Source organism: Buteo buteo, chromosome 18 (genome assembly GCF_964188355.1).
Source record: "Buteo buteo chromosome 18, bButBut1.hap1.1, whole genome shotgun sequence".
Lineage (NCBI taxonomy): Eukaryota > Metazoa > Chordata > Aves > Accipitriformes > Accipitridae > Buteo > Buteo buteo.
The window spans coordinates 1,503,355-1,523,376 of NC_134188.1; the positions used below are offsets into that span (position 1 = coordinate 1,503,355).

Here is a 20,022-nt window from a genome sequence, read left to right on the forward strand (position 1 = left end):
GCGGGGCCCGGGCCCGCAGGAGCCGCAGAGCGACCGCGTCCTGACTGGAAACCAAGCCGGGGGAAGCCGCGGGTCACGACCGGGGGCTGACGAAACGCCTTTTGTTAATTGAACTGAGGTAATCAAGCTGTTACAGCCGCGGAGCGCCGCCCGGTGACGTCGCGGCCGCCTGACGCGGGAGGCGGCTCGGCTCGGCTCGGCTCGGCTCGGCGAGCGCGGCCGCGGTGTCGGGCCCTGCCGGGCGGGCGGGGGCTCCCTGTGGAGCCGGGGAGGGGGCGCGGACACGGCGCGGCTCCTGACGGCGGGCTGCGGTGAGGCGAGGGGAGGCGGCGGGGGGGAGGTCGCCGGGGCCGGAGCGGGGCGTCCCGGTCGCCTGGGCCGCAGGGCGAGCGGTGGTCGGGGTGTGTGTGGGGGGTGTGTGTGTGGAGGTGCCGCCTTTCCAACGCGGGCTGTGAGGTGGGGGAGCGGCGGGGAGGGCTGTGGTGAGGCCCGAGTCAAGCAGCCGCGGTAATAAATAATCGTTTGGGGCGTCTCCTTGTGGGACTGAGGGGTTATTTGTCAAAATGCTTCGGAAAGCTGCTCCGTGCAGTTTGTCTTTTTTCATGTCGGTTTGGGCCTGGCTGCTTTGAACGCGGAGAAGGGCGCTGGCAGCGATCGAAGCTGGCAGGCACGCAGCTAATGAAAAAGTATTAAATGGCAATCTTACGTAACAGTAAGTTTTCCGCGACGTTGCTAGAACCTTTGGCCGCAGAACGGCAGATAGCGACAGCGTGTTTGTACTTGAGCGCTGTGAAGAACGTAAGAGCTGGGCAGCACAGCTGCGTGATGAAGGGAATTATCTGTGCCCTACCGCGTTTTCACTTTCTTTTTTAGAGAAGTGCCAAGTAGGCACTCAAAGCCTAAAAGCCCCGCGTTGAGAGCATGGGGTGGAAATACAGGCCAAGGAGTCAGGTAGGAATTCCATTTATTTGGACAAAACAAGGCTTGGTGGGGCAACAGTAGTACCGAGAAGAGGAAAATTAGACGTGCTGGCTGGGTGAACGTAGGTGCTGGGATACCGGCCTGAGAAGATGGTGTGAGTTGAAAATGTCAGAAGATGGGAGTTTACTGAAGTCTTCGGTAATTTTGAGAGTAAGAATTACCGTGTTAGATCAGATAGCTGATTTTCTCTGTTGTCTAGTCTTTGGTATTATCTAGCCTTAGGTGCTTAAAAACTAGCAGTAGGCCACCATTTAATGAAAAATTTAAGGGCTACATTAAACAAACTAATTTAAATAAATTAAAAGCAAAAAAATGTAAATTTATCAGCTAGTACCTGGCTTGTATTAGTTTAAATCCTTTGTAACATTTGTTTTAATTCAGTTTGTTCTCTAAATTCTTGAAAGTTACTAATACTTTCTTAATTTCTCTTTCCCTACAGAAATAAGGCTTAAAACACTTCTGTCGGCATGGTAGTTCTCCTTCATCCTCTTCATCTTTGAAATCAGCGGCTGATAGAAAAACAGCTGTCACATAGGAAGAGCTTGTGGATTAAGGGGTTTGTTTTGGTTTTGCTTTTTCCTCCCCTACACCCCCAAGGTTTCAAAAATAGTGAGTTGGAAAGAGTGTCCTACCTCTGTCAGTCAGGATATTTAATCCTCTTAATAAGCTTTAGGCTTCATGGTTACCTTCTGGCAGTAAGGTCCATCATTGAGCTACATTTTTTTTTAAATAGATGTTATTTTTTAATGAAGGGAGGTTTGCTGCTTCAGAGGAAGGATGTTCAGCTAGACAGTTGAGATGTTAGCGTACAATATTAAATTGAACTCAAGTTTCTCTGTTGCACTGTGGCCTCTCTTGGTCAAGTCACTTAAAACCACAGAGTGTATCTGTACTGATAAATGAAAAGGGGCCAAGGAATGAGCTCAAGTACTGGATTGATCTGTGATTATCTACAGTGCCCATCAGCTCTTTTCTTAGCTCTGTTTTGGACCAGCTTTCTCCAAGACAAGTTCCTCTAAATCTTACTTAGCGCTAAGTAGTACAGATCTGGGCCAATCTGTACCAGCCGTAGGACCAAAGGTTGGTTTGCGGCTCTCATGTTTAGTAATATACACTTTGCCATTCATTCCAGCTTTAAAACAGAGGAAATAAGACTCTGCATTGTACAGAAATGGATTACAGATAAACATTAGATAAACATTAAAACATGCAGGGCGTTTAAATACTATATTAAGATCATACACTGAAAATAATAATGACCAAGGATCTTCCTTTCATATGGTCAGATTGCTACTTAAATGCTCTGTTTCAGAGAATATTTCTTCTTGTGTTGTGAGGGAGCAATCCAGTTGGCTTATTTACTTTATACTATCCATTATTTTGTATTAACTTTTATCAGTTAAAAAGAATTAATTCAATTCAGCTCTTCAGGCTGACTTTTTAGTTATCTTGTGTTAAACTTAAAATCCACTGTGAACTCCTTCCTCCATTTCCAAGTCCTGTGCCACCCAAATACATAGTTTGGTGGTAACTATACATGCACTGCAAACTTGGGATGTTTCAAACAATCAGAGGTGAGTTGCAACACTCCCGCTCTTCTGAACTGCTGAGCCAGCTTTTGTATCTTTGCCATGCGTGGCCACACACTAGTGCTGTATATACACTGATCATGCTGACATCTCCATTTTCTTACAGACCTTTTCTAGTGTTAATAAAGACTGAGCTTTAGCAAGGACAGTGGTGTTGACAGTATGATGAGTGTACAGTGAATAGTAAATTAATTCACTATTAAGTTGAAATGTAGCTAGGATTTTACTTGATGTCTCTTGTTATATACTAACAATCACTAGCAAAAGAATTATTTAAAATCTGTAAAGTATCTTTGCCTTAGCCTCCCCCAGCAAAAACAAATCAAAAAATATGGGGCAAAGTAGACTATGGCACTGCAGTTGTGTTCACACAAACGAATTGTTTACTTAAAGCCTTAAGAAGGGACTTTTTACAGAATTGGATTCACAGGCACTAAAAATGCCAAACCACTAAATTTTGCTCATAAAGAAGTAAACTGTGATGTTAGGTTAAATTCCTCTGTCCTTCTCAGTCTTCTAAACATTTTCTGTGTTTTGGGAACCTGCAGGAATTTTTAAATAGTTCTTTACTGTTGAATTGTTTTTTACCTTTATACCCTTCTTAAAAGGAAAAATTGACTTTTCATTAGTAAATACAAGTGTTGACACAAGATGATGTGGTTTGGGAGTCCTTAGGTTTTTTTGCTAGCAAATAATCCAACTATGCATATCTTAAATAGTTAATGTCTAGATCATAAAATACATTATGTGGTTAAGTATAATCTTTCATGTAAGCATCCAGCTGCACTTGCACACTTGTTAAGAGTTCTTTCTCGTTACTTTCATTATAATTGCTTGCTGTTGTGCTGGTCAGAAGCATGGTTATAACTTCTAAACTTGATGTCCTTGGTGGTTATTAAATATACACTTATGCCAGTGTTGTTCTTCAGCTTAAATCAAAGATGCTGAGCCAGTTGGCAGCAAGTGACTGCAATCAGCCAGAAAAATCTCCTCCAGCCCAAGATTCGTTTTTCTGCTGCATGGTGGGGAATGGGCGGTGAGCCTGGTGGCTCAAGTCGCTGCTGATCTGCACCATGTGGGCTGCTTTCTCAAGCCATCCCTGTCGTATTCCTAGCTACACCTCTGTCATTGGACTGAAATCACACATCTTGTCTTTTGCATGAAATTGGATTCTGTTGCATCGTAAAATACAGACATGTTCCAGATCACATGGCACTTCTGTCATGTGAGTGCAGATGCATCAGTCACATAAGTGCTATCTGCATTTTGATCATAAAAGATGTGGGAGTAGAGTGCAGCATTCCATCTTTGCCTCTTTAAAATCTTTTCATGACCTGCACTTCTTAAGTTTCTCTACTTTTGTTGGAGTAGAGGAAGGATATTTTCCAGATTTTTTTTTATATATATATATATTTTTTTTTTTACTTCATTGATAGTTAGACTAAAATAAGAAGAGACATTAAATAAACTCAAATGTGGGTACTATTTCAGGATTTTATTAAAAGTTTGGCTTTCAGTAGTTCTTTTCTTCTTTCCTGATTTACTTTCTTCTGAAAAGAAGTATATTTATAGACGCTAATGCAATCTCTTAGCCTTTGATTTATTGGCTTGGTAAGCCAAACTTACCTCTCTCTAGGGAAGAGAAAAGTAATTGGTTCACCAGAAAAAAAAATCAGTAACCATCTGCACACCTCTTCCTGTGCTGGTGCAGCTTTATTGAATGTGGCTCAGTGTCCTGTGAGTTCTCACCAATGCTGTGTACAGTGGCATTAATGCTTCCGTATGTCTAATGGAAGTATTTTTATTTTTGCATTTCAGATTTCACTTACTCCCATGTTTTCTGTAGCTTGCTATCATTGTGATTGACAGACATCTCTAGATTTTTCTCCTTCCTTCCATCCAGTTTACAGCAGAGAATCATTGTTTTTCGTGAAAATCCATGCTCCTTCATTTTTATATAGTATCCCTTTTTTGTTGTCCACGATCATTATTCCCTTCTAGTATAAAAACCTGATTTTTCTGAATTGACAATGCCTCTCAACGCTGTCAGCAAAAAATTTCACTGGAATTTTTTACATTCTGTATTGTAAACACTACCCTAGTCCAAGAATGATTTGTATTTGCTGTGTTTGGCCAAGACTGAAGATCTGCATTCAGTTGAAACAGTGATTTTACACGTTTTAGAGTTCAGATAAACCTATTGGATTCTCTTCTGCTCTTCAGTTGTTGAAATACACATGGCAGTTTGAGGAATAAATTCCAAAATAGACATAGAACCTGCAACCTTTTGTACATATTGGTACTTCCAAGTTTTTGTCATCTGGGGAGCAAGGAAGCGAAAACACCAGTTGTCTTTCTCACCTTATAAACACTGTAAAGGAGATAAGTAATTCCCTGTTTTTGTTTTGTAAAGCACAGCTTTAACTGTTGAAAGTATTTCTTCCCAGTTCTGTGTGTTGATGCTAGTTTATCAATATTTGTTTAAATGTTGAGTGCTGTTCCTGAATTTTTTAATACCTTAGAGATTTTTTTTAAATACTATCAAAAGTAAAGTTAGATTTTAAAATATTTTTTTACTCCACTATTTGCTACTGATTTTAATACTTTTTAAGATGGAAAGTTTAGTGTCAAGCATGTCTATATTCTTCTGATGTTTAACTTCTGAAAAATACATGTCTGTGGTGTAACTAGATGTGATGATTATAAATTCCTTGCTGTCTTGGAATCATGTATTCTAAATCTGAAGGTTAACAGGCAATAACCATAACATATCAGACACTGCACCAAGCAACTAGATAGCTTTCTGCAGTATGGTCATCATTAGAAACCAGTTAGAAGGCGTTTTGTTCTAAGGTAAACTTTGTTTGGCTTCATCTATGAATATCCTTACTAATTTTTGTTCCAGTTTGCAGTAATGGAACAGCTGCAGGATCCAGTTATGCAAGAAGATGCAAATATTAAAGCTATTAATGAAGAGTACAGGAGAGCCTTTATTTTTATCAATAAAGGACTGAATACAGATGAACTGGGTAAGAAGGAAGAGGCAAGACATTATTACAAGCAAGGGCTTGAGCACTTGCTCCGAGGAGTTAGCATTCCATCGCAGGGTCCTGCATGTGTAGGGTCCCAGTGGGAGTCTGCCAGGCAAATGCAACAGAAGATGAGGGAGACCCTCCGAAACGTTCGTGCTCGACTCGGCATTCTAGAACAAAACACCCCACCTGCACAAGCAAGTCCTGCTGTGATGGATGCCCCTGCTGGGGTGCCCAAGTTGTACCCACCCATTCCTTCCAAAGAAAAGCCAGAAAGACCCCCCGCCCCTAATTCTCTGTTTGTACCAAGTCAGCCACCTGCAGCAGATGGAAGTGTTGCAACTGTGAGCCAGGGGCAGATTCCAGCTATGAGTCCACCATCTGCGAAACCTCTTTGTCTGCCAAATGAAGCACCTCCTGCCTATACTCCTCAAGCTACCAATGGCCATTTTACTGTGTCTTATGGCACAGACTCTGGGGAGTTTTCTTCTGTAGGTGAGGACTACTACAGTAAGTGTACTCAGCCACCTCCCCTTGAAAACCTGGGAGTGGATGCAGATGAGCTGATCCTGATTCCCCAAGGAGTACAAATATTCTTTGTGACTCCTGATGGGCAGGTTAGTGCTCCTTCATATCCTGGATATCTACGCATTGTGAAGTTCTTGGATACAGATAGTGAGACGGTCCAGAGTCGTCCACCTGCATTTCTTCAGGTAACAGGAAAATAATTTTCTCCTTTAATTAAATTCCAAGAACTGTCGTAAAACTTTAAAAGGCAGTCTTCTTAAGTTCTTGCTTGTCTGAGCCTAAATATCCGTATGGTAATATAAAGGATGTTATAGCTGTTGGAAAAATGGTTTTCTGCAAGTATACACTTTATGACTTTTTCTGCGAAAATCACCTCTGTATCTTCCCAAGGTTTTCAAGTGTTGACTGTTCTGGTGAATTCCATTTTCTAAAGGAGTTGACTTAACATGTCTTTTCATTTCATGAAATTAACTTCCCTTTCCTTGCATAGAGAAGACACATTGATTCACCTGTTGTAACGTGTCAGTGTAAAACAGGGTTGCATGCTACCCGCTTCCGTCTCAACTGGTGATAACATATTGCAGTTAGGACAACTGATAATTTGGAATCTGAGGGCCCATGTTAATCCAAACCTTGATCTACAAATAAAAAAGATGCATTATTTTATCAGTCCATGCTTGCTTCATGTGGGCGTGTTCTGTAATGTATGTTGTGTTTCTGGTCTCGTTTCTGACTTTGGATCTCTTCGTTGCTGCTAAGATTGGCTGTTGGTAGTCTCAGCGAAGGGGAAAGTTGGAGGAACAAACAAAAACTGCTTCCTGTTTTTGGGTCTGCTGGTTCACCTCCACCTGTGTTAGCAGTCTTCAGCAGTCAGCCAGCGATAGCCGTACATTCTCTTTATCCTATCATATAAACCTGTTCTGAGACCTATAGGAAGTTACAGGCGCTGTGAATCCTGACTTGTTTTGCAGTGCTTTTCATCTGCTCCTACACCTGGGTCTCAAGACTAGACCTCAGTTAAGAGGCTACCAGCCTGAATTATAGTCCTGTGAAAATTAGTATTTTCTCCATATTAGACTGTCAGAACTAATAAAGAATGATATTTCCACAGTCATGTGGGGCTTTTGGTTTGGTTTGGTTTTTTTTTTTCTTTCTTTCTTTTTTTTTTCCCCAAGATGGCATAGGGCTTTTTTGTTTTTCTTGCTAAACTTTATGGAAAATCAAGTTTGTGGTGCTTATCAGTACATTCTGCCTGCCTTTCTTTTTAAAAGGATCCTTTTATTCCTTTATGTACTTATCTTTTCTAGGTTTGTGACTGGTTATATCCTCTAATGTGTAACCAGTCTCCTGTTCTGTGCTGCAATACTGGAGTCTACATGTTCCCTGACACGATGTCCCAGATGCCAGGGTCCTATGTGGGAGTAGTGCTGTCTTCAGAACTTCCAGCAGCGGACAGAGAGCTGTTTGAGGATCTCTTAAAACAGATGTCTGACCTTCGAATCCAGGTAAATTTCTGGGCTGCCTGTTTTAAGCCAATAAGAAAAGGTGTAAATGATCAATATATTCTCCCATTTACAGCTAGTTGTGTAAAACTGCAAAGTTCTGTGTCTTGCTTGGTAAGCTCACCTGTGAGAAATAGATAAAGTAGCCAAGATTAAGCAACCTAGTAATGAAACTGTAGGCCCTGTGAGATGGGAGGACAGAAATTTTAAAATAGTAAGCTGTAAGCACAGAGAGGAATTGGAGACCAGTTTGTATATTTTCCCTACTTTTCCAAAAGATAACATAGGACCCAAAATGAAATTTTGTGTTCAGGAGAAAGCACATTTTTTCCTCTGTGTGCACACACTGTAGTTTTGATGATACCAGTCCTGGAATATTGTGCCCAAATGTGTTCACAGTTCAAAAATGTTAAACCACTTCAGAGAAGCAGACCTGTGAAAATAGTGTGTACCTCAAAAATCTGCCTTCAAATGGGATCTCAAAATAGATAAATCTAGTGCCTTATTGCAGTAAGATATTGACAGATAGAGAAAACAGAAAAAAACCATAGTCTAACAAAGGTGCAATAAGATACAGTAACTGGAAACAAGGTGAAAAATGTTACTGTAAGAGCACTGGAGCACTATTTCAGGAAGTATGGTAATCAGTAACTACTTAAAAACTCATAGTGGGATTATATTGCTTCATGAAAGATAGAATCTTGTTAAATCACCAAGATTTGAATGCAGTGATGATGAAGGACCAGTTTGCAGCATGCCATGTGGGCAGAATTCTGTTATGGTATAAATCCTGTTTTGTTCGGCAGGGAATTTCTCTAGCACAGGAGGCCACTAATTTTTACTTAAAAGGGAGAAGTACTACAGAATGATGTGATGTTTCAGTGCAGGACTTATTTGATAAAACTCTGTCATCTTTCCTGCATAGAAGTAGTTCAAATTGGTATCTCATTAGTTCCTTATTGTCCTAAAATTCCATGTTTTTGTTAATGTTCCCTGATACGATGTCACAGGTGCCAGGATCCCATGAGAGAGTAGGGTTATCTTCAGAGCTCCCAGCAACTGAGAGAGTGCATTTTGAAGATAAATTTAAACAGATGTCTGGCCACAAAGTCCAGGTAAATTCCAGGACAGTGATTCCAAAATTCTATAGAAAAAAAAAAATGTCACTGAAATATATGTTAGAACTGCTGAGATTCCAGACTCGACTGACAGCAGCAATGTATGCTGTGCCCTGTGGTTTTTTGGTTTTCGTTTTGGTTTTTTTGTTTGGGTTTTTGTTGTTAAGAGCTGATTCAGCTACTGCAGGCTACCATGTTTTGCAAATCAGCAGATTTCTGAAGTTTTAAAGACAGTGATACAGCACAAATATTTCAAAGCCTAGTCTGATGGCCATTTAATATGTCTTCTGTTTTATATAGTATTCATGAGGATCTAATTAACAACTATATTTAATGTAATTATAGTATTGAGTCACCTGTCTCAGAGAATCCATTTCTGCTCCTTAGAATAGTCCTTAGAAGTGTTGTTGACTGGTTTTCTACATAGTGACCCAAACTCTGGTGTAACTAAGTTATATCTGGAACATAGTTTAGGTTTTTTTATTGTTTTGTTTGTTTGTTTTTTAGCTATAGCTGTGTATTAAGTTTATTTCTCCTGCCCAGCCCGCAGAGTGTTTTGGTCACATGCTAAAGACATTTCTTGAACATGAGATTTCACACTGCTGTCAAGCAGTAATTGATGATGTAGTGCATGTCAGTGATACACTGTTAATCTTCTGGGTAGCAACTGTCTAAGTCTTAATCTAATCTTTTCTATTAATGTTGGTTTTGTTTTGTTTTACTGCAACAGTCATCTTTGTGCAATACCTGGCTTTTATTTCCAGTAAATATTTCAGGGGTATCTAAGAATTCCATGTAATATCAAATATTCTATATGCTGTACTCTATTCTGCTGATAGGTTTAATCTATGAGTGCTTTTATTTAGACTCTTCAAGACTAAATAAAAAGTTTTTTTCTTTCTATCCATTGATAACTAGAAGTGTTTTGAATCGTTGAAATGTTTTGGGTTTTTTGGTTTGTTTTTTTTTTTAACTTTTACATTGGGAAAGTCCTAAAAATAGGATCTTGAACAGGAACCTAAATCTATTACAATCTTTTTCATTTCTGTAATTAAAGTTTAATTATACATTGTCTGTGAACTGTGTAATGTGATGTTAACACTTTTTAGAAACACTAACCAGACTGTGGTGTTGGTGGTTGATATGTTTGAGTGATCAACATCTACTCATAGATTCCTAGAATGGTTTGGGTTGGAAGGGACCTTAAAGATCATCTAGTTCCAACCCCCCTGCCATGGGCAGGGACATCTTCCACTAGACCAGGTTGCTCAAAGCCCCATCCAACCTGGCCTTGGACACTGCCAGGGATGGGGCATCCACAGCTTCTCTGGGCAACCTGTTCCAGTGCCTCTCCACCCTCAGAGTGAAGAACTTCTTCTTTACATCTAGTCTAAATCTACCCTCTTTCATTTTGAAGCCATTACCCCTTGTCCTTTCACTATATGCCCTTGTAAAAAGTCCCTGTCCAGCTTTCTTGTAGGCCCCATTTGGGTACTGAAAGGCTGCTGTAAGGTCTCCCCGGAGCCTTCTCTTCTGCAGGCTGAACAAACCCAACTCTCTGTCTGTCTTCATGGGAGAGGTGCTCCAGAAACTCTAGTGTTTGACATAAAATCACACAGATCCTATCCACCCAGCTTTAAATGGGGAGCAGTAGCATGCACAGCTTGGTGTGTTCCTTGGCTGTGCTAGTCTGCAAAAGCATCAACAGCACATAGAATGAATAATCTCCTTTATTTTTGAATTTGGGAGGAAAGGATGAGGAACAAAACAACCACAACAGCTGCATTATTTTCGTGCAGCTGGATTCTCTGACTGAAGACTGAAGATCCCATACTGAAAAACAACAGAGTTGACTTCCCTCTGAGAAGATAAAAATGATAGATAAACAAGTCTCTTATCTTTTTTGCTAGTTAACTTGTACTGTAAGTTTTCCCTACTTAGCTACTTGACCATATGGCCGTGTTGGCAAGCAGATCTTTTCATTGTAAGTGGATGAAGAAAGTGTACAGAAAATGCTGAGCTGTCTGACAAGGTTCTTTGAATGCATAGCATTTCTGTGCAAAAGTAATTGAATCACAAATTTCCCTTGAGTTTCTGCACACTTACCCAAGGAATACACAACATTAGCATTATTTGATAATGGATCTGTATAACCTGAAACACCTAAAACAGAAACCCTGATGATATGTTGTGAAGTAGATTCTCAGATGTTTACTTTCACTTGTTAGCCTTCAGAAGCCTCTAGTGATGCAGTTAACTTGCCGCAGACTGTACATATCCAACCACAACCTGAAGGAGCGGAAAATCAGAAAGAGTTGCCAGAATGGAGTGAGAAAGTTGCCCATGGAATCTTGTCAGGTACTGTGTAATAAGAGGATTGTGTTGGATATAAACCTCCGTGAGTAACATTTAAACAGTATTTTCACCTAAATGCATGTGTGCTGGTAGAAGTTGAGCGGTCGGAAGTAGTCATTCACCAGTTCCAGTTGTGATCTTCTAAAGGATAGTTTGATGAGCTTTATAAAAACAGTGCAGAACTTAAATCCATTGCCAACACCCTTGTTCATTGCAAATGAGTTAGGCTCCTCATTTGACTGTGTGTTAGGGGATCACCCCCTGTGACCCAAACCACTGTGACAGAACAACTTTACTCCTGTATGAGCAGTTATATTAAAACAGGCATCTATTGTGATTTCTGCAGATAAACATTTTTTTTCCTCTGAGAACCTTTGGAGTATACTAATGACCACCAGCTGATTTCAATAAGTATGAATCTGCTAGGAGGGCTAGAGGGTTGGGTTGTATGTTTTCAGAATGTTAATAGCATTGAGATGTGCAATTCTATCACTTCTGACCCAGCTGGGGCTTGGATAGCTATTTAAAAACTGAGTACCTGTATTAAGCTGACATTTGGATGAGGGCTGGCTGTATTAAACTTAAATAAGTGAATTGAAAAAAACGTGGGTGGTGTAGGAGCAGAAATCACTGTAGCAATTCATGCTGACCCATTCAAGGAAGAGTATAATTGCAGACTCTGTAATCAGGAATGTTTCTAAAGTCAGTGTTGCAGAGGCAGAGGAGGGAAGGCTGTAGGAATCATAGTCTGTAGAATTGTACCTTCTAAGAAAAACAATTTTTGCCTTGAAGGTGCATCTTGGGTAAGCTGGGGCCTAATAAAAGGAGCAGAATATACTGGTAAAGCTATCCACAAAGGAGCTTCTAAACTGCGAGAACACATTCAACCAGAAGAAAAACCTCTGGAAGTCAACCCAACTGTAGCAAAGGGACTTCATGTAGCAAAACAGGCTACAGGAGGAGCTGTGAAAGTCAGCCAATTCTTAGGTAAAAATTTCCATCTCATAATATATTATATTTTTGCCTTTAATAAATATTCTGTAAAATGAGAGCTGGTTTCTGTAGCCAGTGAACTAGAGGAGGGACTGACCTGGTGAAATCCAGAGATCAGTAGCTTGTGCTTAGTTAGTTCCTGTGAGAGACATGCTTTAGGATTAATATTTATTATATGACCTTGAGGCATCTTTCTCTTTCCTAAAAGAATAGTCTGTACAGCCTTAAGTTTGGCATGCTTTTCTAAGTTTTAGACAGTTAATTCAAAATTGTGTCTCTTTCTTCTTAAGTTGATAACCATGTATTTTAAAAGCTGTACTGTCACTGGTTACTACTATATTGTACCACTAGAGAATGTGTGTGTGCATGTTTTTAAATATGCACACCTGAAACAAGTCTATTAGACTATGTATAAACTTCCAGATAGAAACAGTGTGGTGTTCAGTGGTGCTTGGTAATCCTAGCAGTAACTTCATTCTGTTATTTATTTACATTAATGTTTCTATTTAGTGTCTAGTGACTTGTCCAAGCTTAACAACAAATTGTGCTGGATGTTACAAAACTAGTTTGAAGAGCTGGAATGATTGTGAGAGAGACTTCTCCAGAAGACAAGTCAGGGAAGAAACACAGCTTGTTCCCTGTCTGCAGGTTGGGGTTAACAAAGCAATGGGAACAGCTTCTTGAAATTAGAATGTGAGACGTAAAGTGCTTTTTAGCCGTAAGACCAACCTTACTTGTTTCTTAGGAATTGAAGCTGTGGAGAATCTGAAAAATAAGGTTGCTTCTGTATCAGTTGGGTACTTAAGTGTGGATTAAAGTCTGTCTTTCAAATAAGTATATTTAAATAGAAGCAACATTTAAGACTTCAGTGAAGCTTACTTTTAATTAGGAGTAAGGACTTTTAAAGAAACATGTTCTATGTTCTTACTAAATAATCTGCATACTATTGTTTTATGGTAGTTGAGGGAGTGTGTTCTATAGCAAGCTGTGTTGGAAAGGAGCTGGCTCCGCATGTGAAGAAGCATGGCAGCAAATTAATTCCAGAATCCCTTAAGAAAGATAAAGATGGCAAATCCACTTTTGACGGTGCTCTGGTGGTAGCAGCAAGTGGAGTTCAAGGTAATAAAAATTCCTTATACTTTTTTAATTGCATACTTTTCAATGCTATGAACTCAAATAAGCTGTTTGTTTTCACAGGGTTTTCAACAGTGTGGCAAGGTTTAGAAAGCGCAGCGAAGTGCATTGCTAAAAGTGTTTCAACTGAGACTGTAAAAACTGTCAAATACAAGTAAGTTATGTTTTTATTGGTTTCATCTTCTACAGCATATTGTCATTGTGTTTGAATACTGGCAAAAAAAAGCTTATGGAAGTGCAGGGAAACTAACTGAAATACCTGCTTTGCTCTAATTATGCAGCACATGGTAAGCTGCTAAGTGCACAGTAATGAGCATCTGTGAGTAAAAACATGAAATGAGTGAATGATTGTGGCAAGTATTTTTTTAGCTCTCTTCTAGAAGTATTACAGCTTCAGGCTATGTTACAAATGATGTTCAGATTTATAATCTTTGCTTTACAGTATAATGTTGTTATGAAAAAAGTTACCAGTTTAAACCTCTCAGCTTGATCCTGAATTTATGTAAATTTAGCTAAATTTAAGAAAAAAGAAAGAACTTCATCTATCAGCAGGTGTGATTAAAGTGAGGAGGTACTAAAAGAAGATTGTGTAAGGAAATCTAAGGCATAAATAGCAATAATAGCATAGCCTTGACTTGCAAAATACAGGTGTTCTTAGAAAAAGATAGTGGGGGAAGAGGATAGTAACATCTGTGGGTAAGATGATGTTACTAAGGTGATGGAAAGACCAAAGTTGAATGCATGTACTGGAAGATGCTGTGGAGAATAAGGGAATATATTGAAATAACTGCAAAATGTAGGAAATGCACCCCTCCAAAAAAGTGCAATAGATGTAATAGAAAGTGAAGGGTAAGCAAAAGCATATAGGTTAAATGGAATCAGTGATAAGTGTAGCAAAAGAGATGTTAAAAAGGATTGTTGAAAGTGCATACAGGCTACTAGCAGAAGGTAACAAGGTAAAGATCAGCGTACAGTATGAAGTGGATTGGCATTCAGAGTTGTGTTGTGATACATTTCAAATAGGAGGCTGGATAGTGAAGTTCTAGTCAGTGGTGCTTTATTGCTAATGTTTGTTTTCCATAGGAATGTCAGGAGGTATTGTACGGCTACTCATTTCACATAAATCCACATTAATGTTTTTGTTCTAGATATAAAAATAGGAAATATGGAGATCAGCAGTCAACAGCCACTGACCATGAAAAACAATAAGTAATTAAATGTTGCAGTTAATTACAATACAATTGAAAATATTTGATACGTGATCTTTAAAATCTATCTATATAAATGTGTTAAAATTCTACATAATATCTCTTTTGGAAGCTGTTTTTTGTTTCGGTGACAAAGATTTCTGCCAGTCAGAATACTTCAGTGAATGAGCTAAATTCCACTTAATGGAAACAAAGTGAAAGGAGCATCATCACAGTGTCTCTAAATTAACAAAAAACTCAGCTAAAATTTAGCTGCAATACCTTTGTGGATGGAATTACAAAGAGATGCTCATCGTATGTGCATGTTGATCAGAATTGGGGGAAAACGTAGCTTCAGAAGTAACATTTCTGCCAAATTACCATGCTACTACCTTGGGGTTTTTTTTACAATGATTTTAATAACTGCAATATCTACATCTGCCCAACTTTTTTCTTAAAAGAAAAAAAAGTTACAAGTGATGCAGTTGGGACAGGCAAACTGAAAAATCAGTTATCAAATATTAAGAAATTGCTAGTCTAACTGTATTGGATAAGCTATAGTCTTACTTTTAAATGAGGTTACCTATTTTAGTGATGTTATATAAAACTGGCTTATGATGTTTCTAAGGTGAAAATAACTAACCATATTGACAAATACTGCACTTTTGCTGTGAGATTAGTTCTGTGATCTGCAAATCCAATGTTGGTGATTCAAGGCTGTTGCTCTATCAGAGAATTAAAACAAAAAAAGCACTAATTCTTTTTATTTGGTTTCGCTGTTGGTTCCAGCCATTATGCCGTGGCTGCTGTACTGATAATGCGATAGATTTTTGGATTCTCTGATATTCTGTGCTTCTCTCTAGCCTTATTTCGAGGTCCTCAAAGAATCTCTGGTTGTAAGAAGCACAGGGAAAAACTAACTTTACTAACTGCTGGGATTCTGATGCTGCCAGAAATACTTCCCTTTGGCCTGGTTTGTCTGATTACAGTGCTCTCTGGGGAAATGTCTGGCTGCCCAGAACAGTTGGAGTTGCTGCTCTCACTATACTCTTGTCCTCCTTCAGTATGCTCCCTCTACTGGTGTAGATGTGTACCTTTATTTACAGTTGAGTAATTAATATTAAGACTGCAGACTTGCCACCTAAAGCATAAAGAAGCCCGACCCACAGCCCAGTGGAGAGACCAGAGGTTTTATCTCTTGGTAATTTCCATCATATCCTCAAGTAGCTTCGTTGAGCCTTTTGGGGTTTTGTATGACTTCTCTTTTTTTCTTCCCCTTGTTCTCCTTTGCCACTGTTTTGATTCCAGGTTACTTCATATAAATTTTCACTGCACAATGGAATTTTTTTGTAGGGACCTTGCTACCTCCAATATATGATCATAGCTGTATCAGCAATTCTTTGTACCCAGGAGACCTGTTAGACTGTCTGGGTTAATTTGTTTGAGCACCATGGTGCCCTACCTCAGAGAGACTACTTTTGGGACTTTGAACCAACATGCCAACGTGTTGCTGTTTACACCAGATGTAGTATCATATTATGCCATGCAGACACAGGCAAAGGTGATATAGGACAAGTCCTAACCAAGCACCATTCTGGCAGTGGTGGTACCAGCTGAGACAAAATATGCCTGAGGTGATTCCAGTCCCTTTTTCTGTAACAGGTGAGAAGGCAGGACAGTGTTTGCCCTCCCTCCTCCTCAGTGCTGCCACCCATGGTACATACTGAGAAAGTTTAGCAGCTGCAAGGGTCCGGCTGTGAAGACTTACATGGGGATATAGAGGGTATCAAGAATTTTACCCAAGAACTTATGTGAAAAAGTACTTAGGGGTTATTGCACACAACTTTCTCCCTCCCTTGGCTCTTTTTATGGTTCAATAGATAAGCCTTCTACTCTTCAAAACTAGAGAGGAAGGAGGGAGAAAGACTGAAAGTTTTTTTGAGGAAAAAGAGCAGAAGCATATTGGTATCTTTAAAGAGTAACCTGTCTGATGGAGGAGCAGCCCTTACGCAAATAGTTTGGTAATTTCTAATTTTATTCTTTAGGCACTCAGGCTGTGTGCTTATTATTTGTTCTTGGTAATGCTTAAATTTCTGCTTTCAGAAGAATTCCAGTGAATATTAAAATACTAACTATACAAATCTACAAAACTGCTATCTTTCTTTAGGTATGGAGATGACGCTGGCCATGCCACAGACAACGCTATGAATTCTGCCATCAATGTTGGTGTGACAGCATTTAACATTGACAATATTGGTATCAAAGCTGTTGTAAAGAGAACTGCAAAGGAAACCGGCCATGCTGTGTTAGATGAATATAAAGTGTTGGATAATGAGAAGAAGGATAAAAAATGAAAGCAATGAAATATTTCTCAAAGCCTTACATTAGAGATGAAACTTCTTATTTAGAAGTAACTACATTGCTAATCTGCAATTTAACACAGATCACGCTGTACTTTTCAAGCAAATGTTACTTAATTTGACATGAAAATGTAAAAATAGGGAGGGCATTTGTAGAAGGAAAGATGAAAGTTGTCTTGCCTCCTTGTTCTGTATTGAACAAGGGTTTTAAACAACTGGATCAGGACTTCAGACCACTGGAAGGATATGAGTTTTCGGTTAATAAACTTGCCTCTAAGCACTTTCTCAAAATATAATATGGAATAATAGATTAGTATAGAAATACTATTGTGAATATTTTTGTAATACTTTATATTTGTAAAGAAGATGGTGATACAGAACAAATAGGATTACTAATTCTGGAACAAGTAGGATTACTAGTTTTGTTTTTTAACTATCATTAAGAGTTAGTTTTATTAAACCAGCCTTGTCTTATTTAATATGCACTACTAAAATAAGCTTTGTGTTTCATTGTTTTGTAGAGAATTTCCCTTTGCAGCTAGCAAACAGCTAATCTTATCCAAAGTTCATGTTAGAAGAAATGAAAGATGAACCTCAGGTAACTAGGTAGTTACTCCCTTTAAAACTTTTTTTTTTCCCCATCCAGCATATAAGCAAACCAAAGATATCAAGCATTTCTTCTAAAAGAGGGTATTTACAATTCTAGAAAAATGTATTCTCCATACAGAATATACAAAGATTCTTTGAAATTGAGATTTTTATTTAGAGAGGGTATGTTTTTGCATAAAGTATTTTTCTGTAAAAAAATTCTATAGAGGACACTAGGAACTTCTAAGCATTCTGTACTTTTCAGCCAATCCAGAAAGATTCAGTGTATGTAGCATGGCCTCCTAGTGGAAGACAATATGTATTTGCTTTAACAAGTAGTTCTAACAGTCAGCATCTTTATTCTGTTAAATTAATAGTTGCACAAGGTATGTCTTTAAAGGGTATGAAGACAAGCCCTTTTAGTGAAGAGATGTGTGTGGAATAGAATAGACACTACTGTGTAGGTTTTTCATCCTGTTCCTAGTGCAGTGTGAAATAACTCCACATGTAGAACCCTTGAGATGCTTTTACACTGCTACTTATTTAACAGTTCATTATTGAGTTTTAAAGCTGCTACACATTCTGATATTGGCTGGACCTGCAGCAAACAGAACACCATGAATTTACAACTTGTCTCTGTTTCATGTAAATGGAGAAAATTACTATAAATGGTTGTTAGCAAATGATACTTGCATCAGATTGAAAACATACAGTAACAACTAACGTCTGTTAGAATGGTCATAGGTGCCCATTTTGTGGTAGCTACTGTAGGTGTGTACTTAGGTTGACAAATGTGAAACGAAGGATCTAACCACTTGAAGTGTAACTGATTTATGGAAATAAAGATGAAATGAAAATTGGTTACTCTGTGCTTGGCCTTTTTATGATGTGGCACTACTGTACGGATCAGTGAGGGGAAAGACTAGGACTTCTTCTGAAGTAATAAGAGAACAGTATTTGGGTATGTCTATGACAGAAGGTTCCTCTAGTTGGGAACTATTCAGTAGGCTGGTTAAGTTAATCTTGAAGCAGTTCTTCACAAAAACTGGTAACAAGAAAAATGGTTACTGATTAACACCTTTGCTGTTAAGATTCAGTACATTGAGTTAGCTATGAATGCTAACCTAGGTCCAAGTCATTACTTAAATTATTGGTTTGGTATGGAATTTTCAATATGTATCTTAAAAAGGTAGCATTCAGTAAATCCAGAAGGCAAAATGAGCAGCTAAATTTAAATGCAGTTACAGTGCAGCACTCTTCTAAATTTGTTTCTTGATTAAAGTATTTCAGACAATTTTGAATTCAATCCACACCTCAAGTGGTAATTCACTGATTAGATGATAGCATCAGTTATAACTTGAGACTGTCAAAAACCAGCTCCTGCTCTAATATATATCAGACAGGTGAAATTAAAATGACTACTTCTTATGATCAAACTTCTTGCTCTCCATCCTACTGTTCTACCCCCAGACACTAGATCCTGCAGGATTAGTGACCCTGCTGTTCCAGTCTCAGTAAGGTGTTAGATTGGCTCATTCCAGTGTCACACTACCACCTTAGGACTAAAGCAACCTGGTCTAGTGGAAGGTGTCCCTGCCCATGGCAGGGCAGTTGGAACTAGATGATCCTTAAGGTGCCTTCTAACCCAAACCGTTCTGTGATTCTATAGCTCCCCTAGTGAGCACTAGGTCCCATGAAGTGGTGAGCTGATCTAAGAGCACACTGATTGCTCCCAGTTTCACCCTGTCCCTTGCATCACCTCTGGTGCTTTCCTGAGCAGCTGGTGAGCCATTTCAGCTCACCAACCAGCAGAAACTGCAAACTTTGAACATTTTGCCTGGAGTAAGTTTTCTAGGTTTCAGGAGCTGGACTGGCTCATGGGAGAGTTACAGTAAGGTCAGAGCTGGCACTGGAGCAGCGGGAGAAGTCAGCAGGGAGACCCTGACGGAGGAGATGCCCCTCTTGGCAGCATTAGGCTGTTAGATTAATTCAGTCCATCCCTTAAAAACTTCACCTTGAGAAAGCCATGAACCAATCTGAAACGCCTTGTTTGAAAACTGCAACATCAAACATTTTTAAGCATGAATCCAGGCCATTGTAAGATAACTAAAATACTAGCCAGTATATATTGGCTAATTGACTCCATTGACTTGATCAGTGATGATTAAGACTGATTATTCTAAGCTCTTCTGTCCTGTCTCAAGTTGGATTCTTACAAACTAGTTTACACACGGCACAGGTCGCAATTATCAAGGCTGCCAAAATATAGGCTAGGCACTCTTTCAAGACTGGGCCCCGCCATGCTCTGCCTCCCTTCACATGCGGGTCAAAACATTTCTTTAAAACCGTGCCACTTTCCATCCAAAAGAAGCGTTTTGAAAAAAAACCAACCAAAACCCTGCACATTTGTGTTTCCCAGGTCATGAAAAGCTTCACGCACCAACAGTTCACCCCGCACGGCCAAAACCCTTTCACTGGGCCAAAACCCTTTCACTGGGCCAAAACCCGTGCAGCGTTATTTCCCATCAATTTCTGGCGCTGCCCGAGGGAAGAAAAACCCCATCAAACGACTGGCGTTCGCGCCCGACCCCGTCTCCCCCCTCTCCCTCCGCTTTCCCGGCTGCCGAGACCGAGGGCTGACAGGACCGGGGCGAG

General features: G+C 39.4%; 1 protein-coding gene across 7 annotated transcripts; it reads left to right on the forward strand.

Annotated features, from left to right (window-relative positions):
* The first annotated feature begins 20 nt into the window (after positions 1-20).
* Positions 21-18,227, forward strand: SPART (spartin). 7 transcript variants are annotated; one of them, XM_075050555.1, is made up of 11 exons: positions 21-118; positions 874-951; positions 1,421-1,537; positions 5,476-6,315; positions 7,438-7,635; positions 8,643-8,747; positions 10,979-11,108; positions 11,898-12,092; positions 13,059-13,217; positions 13,296-13,386; positions 16,587-18,227. In XM_075050555.1, the coding sequence occupies exons 4-11, from the start codon at positions 5,485-5,487 to the stop codon at positions 16,771-16,773; spliced, it is 1,896 nt and encodes a 631-aa protein (XP_074906656.1). In that variant the 5' UTR covers positions 21-118; positions 874-951; positions 1,421-1,537; positions 5,476-5,484; the 3' UTR covers positions 16,774-18,227. The 7 variants fall into 7 exon arrangements, with proteins under 7 accessions (XP_074906656.1, XP_074906659.1, XP_074906657.1 ...); XM_075050557.1 differs by lacking the exon at positions 21-118 and adding an exon at positions 189-311 and having other exon boundaries at positions 874-1,119; XM_075050553.1 differs by lacking the exon at positions 21-118 and adding an exon at positions 189-311.
* Positions 18,228-20,022: the final 1,795 nt, after the last annotated feature.

Excerpts from the sequence above, each read along its gene's own strand:
- SPART (XM_075050555.1), top strand. The coding sequence starts at position 5,485 with ATGGAACAGCTGCAGGATCCAGTTATGCAAGAAGATGCAAATATTAAA. Across the intron at positions 11,109-11,897 it reads TGCCCATGGAATCTTGTCAG|GTGCATCTTGGGTAAGCTGG; the intron begins GTACTGTGTAAT and ends TTTGCCTTGAAG. Across the intron at positions 13,387-16,586 it reads GTAAAAACTGTCAAATACAA|GTATGGAGATGACGCTGGCC; the intron begins GTAAGTTATGTT and ends ATCTTTCTTTAG.